Genomic DNA, 4,681 nt, shown 5'->3' with positions numbered 1-4,681 from the left:
AACCATGCTCAAGTGTCGTTTGGATTAAAACTATCATTTTGAATGGGTCGAACTTGTATTACATTTGTTAAGGGCCTTGTGCCGTTTGTAAACATTTAACTTGTGATATTATTTAAATGGATTATGTAACCGTTTAATTGGGCGCTAATGGTGTATTAAATTTAAAAAAAAATTGTCGTGTTGGTTACGAGTCGGGTTGTTTCACATATATATACCGTTACTCTGACCAAATAACATCAAATAGACAATCAAGACCGGGATATGATGATTGACTGTTCGAAATGATGTTTCAAATGAAAAACGATCAGGTCTCTAAAACGTATTAATAACACCAACCTCACTGCACTCGATCCTAGTTTAGTTCCTTATACTTAAATTTAGGCTCGACCATGAATTTAACGGAATTAGAGCAAAGAGGTAGCGGGAAATGTCTCATGTTAATCAATGAGTAACCTATGTTACCTACTCTTCACTTGAATCGCGATCTGTGTCGCCAACTTACATCGCGTGATACACACACACACACACATTCTATGCTTATTTCTTATTTTTTTATAATTTCTTTTCTTTTAAATGTTTTATGTGTTTAATTAATGTTAGAGCTTTAAAATATCCTAAAAATGTATTGAGATTTTAACCCTAACGATATACGCTTTCCGTCTCAATTTAATAGTCCGCAGACAAAAATCACATAGTTTAAGAAAAAGTGACTGACACATATTTTTTTTTTTGTCTATTTTTCACTATTTGATTTATTTGAAATTTGTATTCAATATTTATATAATTAATAAATTTTACTTTTTTTTCGAACCACCAAAATACAATGGTATTAAGCGACTAGCAAGATGTTAGTGAAAAATATATATTTATATAATTAATATATATTTTTATATTCATTATGTAAAGTATGTAATTCATAAAATGTTGTGTTTGATTAGTCATTTATTTTATTTTTAATAGATTTAATTTGTTTTACTTCCTTTTATTATTTTAATATAAATAAAAATAAAATTAAAATAAAAAAATGAGACGGGGTAAATAAGTCACTATTTTTCACTTTAATCAGCTGCATCTAATCTTACGCTACCCAAATCGTGAAAGTTTTGGTAACTTTGTATTCACAAATTATTAACCAACAAATTCAACAAAGTATTCATGTCACAAAATCACAAAAACAATAACCCTAACGTGTAACCTTTAACTTTAAAAACTTAAATTATACACACATACGTACACGAAATTAAATTATACTAATCAATCATCTCTTGAAGGAGACCAAGGAGTCATATCCATAGGATAACTTCCCAACACCCTCAAAAAAGATGTAAACTCTTGAACTTCAGCTAGTGCATTTTGTGCCCTAACATCAGCCATTGATGCTTCAAAATCAACATAAAACATATACTCAAAATGCTTAGCCGTTCCCACATTCGCATCATCAACGAGCCTAATCGGCCTGTTTCGATGAGGCCTGCTTTCAATTTTCGTCAAACTAATGTTCCGAAAAGCGAACGCTGATAACACTTTGAACAATACCGAAGTTCCTTTATCGTGCGCGAATACAATGCTAGTTTTAAACGGTCGATCCGTTCGCGGAATAACCGGTTCACGCGCTAGCATTACGAATCGTGTCAGATTACTAGAATCGTCTTGAATTCCATCAGCTAGAATATTCAAATTGTATAGCTCGGCGGCGCGTGCAGATGCAATCGCCGCCGTATCGCGTAAATTATTAGCAGCGACGAATTCCGCCGCTCCGGCAGTATCGTCGACGGCTTCACGAGTAACATTCAAACCTAATTTTGTTATCGTTAGCTCGCATTGAGCTAACGCTTGTGGATGACTGATTACACGGTTTATATATTCCTTACGAACGCCAGGTAACGCTAATAAACAATGATGAACAGGTAATTGTACCTCACCGACTATATGTAATCGGTGCCGGAGGAGAAGATCGTAGTTCCGGTGAATACTTCCGCCGAGAGAGTTTTCCACCGGCAAAACCGCACGATCTGCAATCCATAATTCGACAGCTGAAAACGCTACTTCGAATTGATCACACGGAATCGCTTCACAGTTCGGGTAAGCTTTGCCAGCGGCAGCTTCACTGTACGCGCCTGGAACGCCTTGGTAAGCCACGCGCAACGTCGAGCCGTGCATCGGCGCCGGTGATAGGTCGGTGATTGTAAGCGGTTTCGGTAAGTTGATGCTGTTATTGTTATCAATTGGTACTAGATCTAGAGTTTTATGTCCGTTAACGACCGTTATGTTATCCGGACCTCCGGATTTTTCGGTATTCTGTTGCTGTGAAACGACTTTGCTAGCGAGAATAGCGCAGGAGCTTTGCCAGTCGGCACGGTTTCTACCGATGCTGCCGGAGTTGAAGTTGGTAGTGGACGGGACGGCGGCGGAGACGGCAGGATTGGTGGCATTCGGAGCTGAATCGAATCGGCTTGCGGCAGAGTTGATGGTGAAGGATAAACGGTGATGTAACGGTAACGGTGACGGCGTTCGCATTACTGATTTGAGATTAATTGTTGAAGATGGAGCTAATGACTGCATTTTGAGTTTAAATTTTTTTGTATAGTGTTTGTTATTGTTTTATTAATTAAAGCTTGGTTTGTTTGGATTTATGTAAGAAAGAATTTGCCAAGCTGAGAAAATGAGAAGGAAAATGCTGGTGGTTTTATATTGGAGAAAATGGAAATGGTAGATGGTAGAGAAGACTTGAAAAGGTCAGCTCACACCTACTCCCTCAAATATTTTCAAATATTATACAGTTTTTGGTTATATAACGTCACCATTAGTTATATTATTATATATAAAATATAATTTTTTAATGCTTAAAATTAAAATTATGATAGTTGTTAATTTTAAGCTAAAAAAATAATATAATTAATGATGCGAATAGCTGCACATCTATATGCGCTATTTCAGATTAGCGCGCGTCAACCCACATAAGTCGCACGGGCTCATATCTTACATTAGCGCGCAATCTCGCCACGCTTTAGCATTGATCTCACAAGCATTGATTGCGCATTTGAGCACAGTGCCATACGTGAAAACGGATAAAACTAGAAAGGTACTATGGCGACACAAAAGAAGAAAGGACACCTGTGGTTGTACGATGTGATCCTGACATTGCAGGGCGGACAGAAAAGGACAGCAGGGTATCAAGGGACAGCACTAAGATAATGGTAGCACTTTTTCAGCTTTTTGAAATAAAAGGACAGAGACAATACAACGTGGCAACAGCATATCCCTTTTTGTCCCCTTACGTGGCACTAAGGGACAAAAGTCAACAAGTATAAATAGGTGTAACTAGAACGAATTAAAGGACAATCATCCAGAATTACATCACATTTCACCTACAAGAATACTATCAAGTATTTTCACTCCAACTAACCCGCGCAACCGGCAGAACACTCACAAAGACTTAGCGATTTCTGGTAGCGCACATCACATAAATCCTAACATCGCCCTTGGGCCATCAACTCCTGTTAACCCGAATGATGGTGGGTTACGTTTAACCACCCTTTCTGAGATCATCATCTCGTATGAGGGTTATTCACGGTACTCCGGACTGGAGAGTTAAACTCAAAAAACCCTTAAACCCCTCATTATTGTTGATCTCGCATGAACCGAACCCCTTGAACCATTTTATGCTTGATCAATAACATAAAATTATGATGGTTGTTAATTATAATGCTTATCAAAGTGTCATCGGTCCAAGTCAGTGCTTGGGGGCAGAGCTATAAGTGATTTAGACGAATTAACAAGGTTAATAGAATGTGTTTAATTTCATCATAATTCGTAAGACAAATGGAAGTGGGCTCTGAGTAGTGACGGTATCTTCACGACAAAACAACTTTCTTTGTCGGTCGATGAGAAATGGCTACCAGTTATTAATCATGTCTCTGTAATTTCTCGCAACAAGTTAGCGTCTCAAAAGGTTTGGATTTTCGCATGGAAAGTAAATCGAAAAAGGTTGTTGGTTCACGTGTGAAATGTCTCGTTCATATCGGTTTATAAACGTTCCATATTAATTGATTTCGTTGCGAGGTTTTGACCTCTATATGAGACGTTTTTCAAAGACTGCATTCGATTTTAAAACAAACCATAACTTTTATTTTATCGATAAAGGTTTAAAAATATTACGACGATTATCAAATAATGATAATCTAAAATATAGCGTTTTCACACGATTATTACATAATGGTTTACAATAATATTACACATCAATTTAAGTCTTCGAATGCAGTTTTTAAACAATATTATACAAGCATGCTGACTCTAACTCTTGTCCATAAATTAGCATGCAACAGCGGAAGCTCTTAATAATCACCTGAGAATAAACATGCTTTAAACGTCAACAAAAATGTTGGTGATTTATAGGTTTAACCTATATATTTATCAAATCGTAATAATAGACCACAAGATTTCATATTTCCATTTCTCATAAACAACATGCAATCTGCATAAAAATCATTCATATGATGAACACCTAGTAACCGACCTTAACAGGATGCATATAGAATATCCCCATCATTCCGAGACTCTCATCGGACATGATAAATCGAAGTACTAAAGCATCCGTAACTCGGATGAGGCTTGTTGGGCCAAATAGATCTATCTTTAGGATTCGCGTCAATTGGTGGCAATTGTAATAAACACCAATTCT

The 4,681-nt window shown here is 36.8% G+C and overlaps 1 protein-coding gene across 1 annotated transcript; it reads right to left on the bottom strand.

The window, feature by feature from the left end:
* Positions 1 to 1,137: 1,137 nt before the first annotated feature.
* Positions 1,138 to 2,637, bottom strand: LOC139866914 (arogenate dehydratase 1-like). Its single transcript, XM_071855211.1, has one exon. The coding sequence runs from the start codon at positions 2,560 to 2,562 to the stop codon at positions 1,255 to 1,257; it is 1,308 nt and encodes a 435-aa protein (XP_071711312.1). The 5' UTR covers positions 2,563 to 2,637; the 3' UTR covers positions 1,138 to 1,254.
* Positions 2,638 to 4,681: the final 2,044 nt, after the last annotated feature.

This window comes from Rutidosis leptorrhynchoides, chromosome 1 (genome assembly GCF_046630445.1).
Source record: "Rutidosis leptorrhynchoides isolate AG116_Rl617_1_P2 chromosome 1, CSIRO_AGI_Rlap_v1, whole genome shotgun sequence".
In the NCBI taxonomy this organism is placed as follows: domain Eukaryota; kingdom Viridiplantae; phylum Streptophyta; class Magnoliopsida; order Asterales; family Asteraceae; genus Rutidosis; species Rutidosis leptorrhynchoides.
The sequence above is the reverse complement of the archived record's forward strand: the minus strand, read 5'-3'. Positions and strand labels throughout refer to the sequence as shown.

Excerpts from the sequence above, each read along its gene's own strand:
- LOC139866914 (XM_071855211.1), bottom strand. The coding sequence starts at position 2,562 with ATGCAGTCATTAGCTCCATCTTCAACAATTAATCTCAAATCAGTAATG.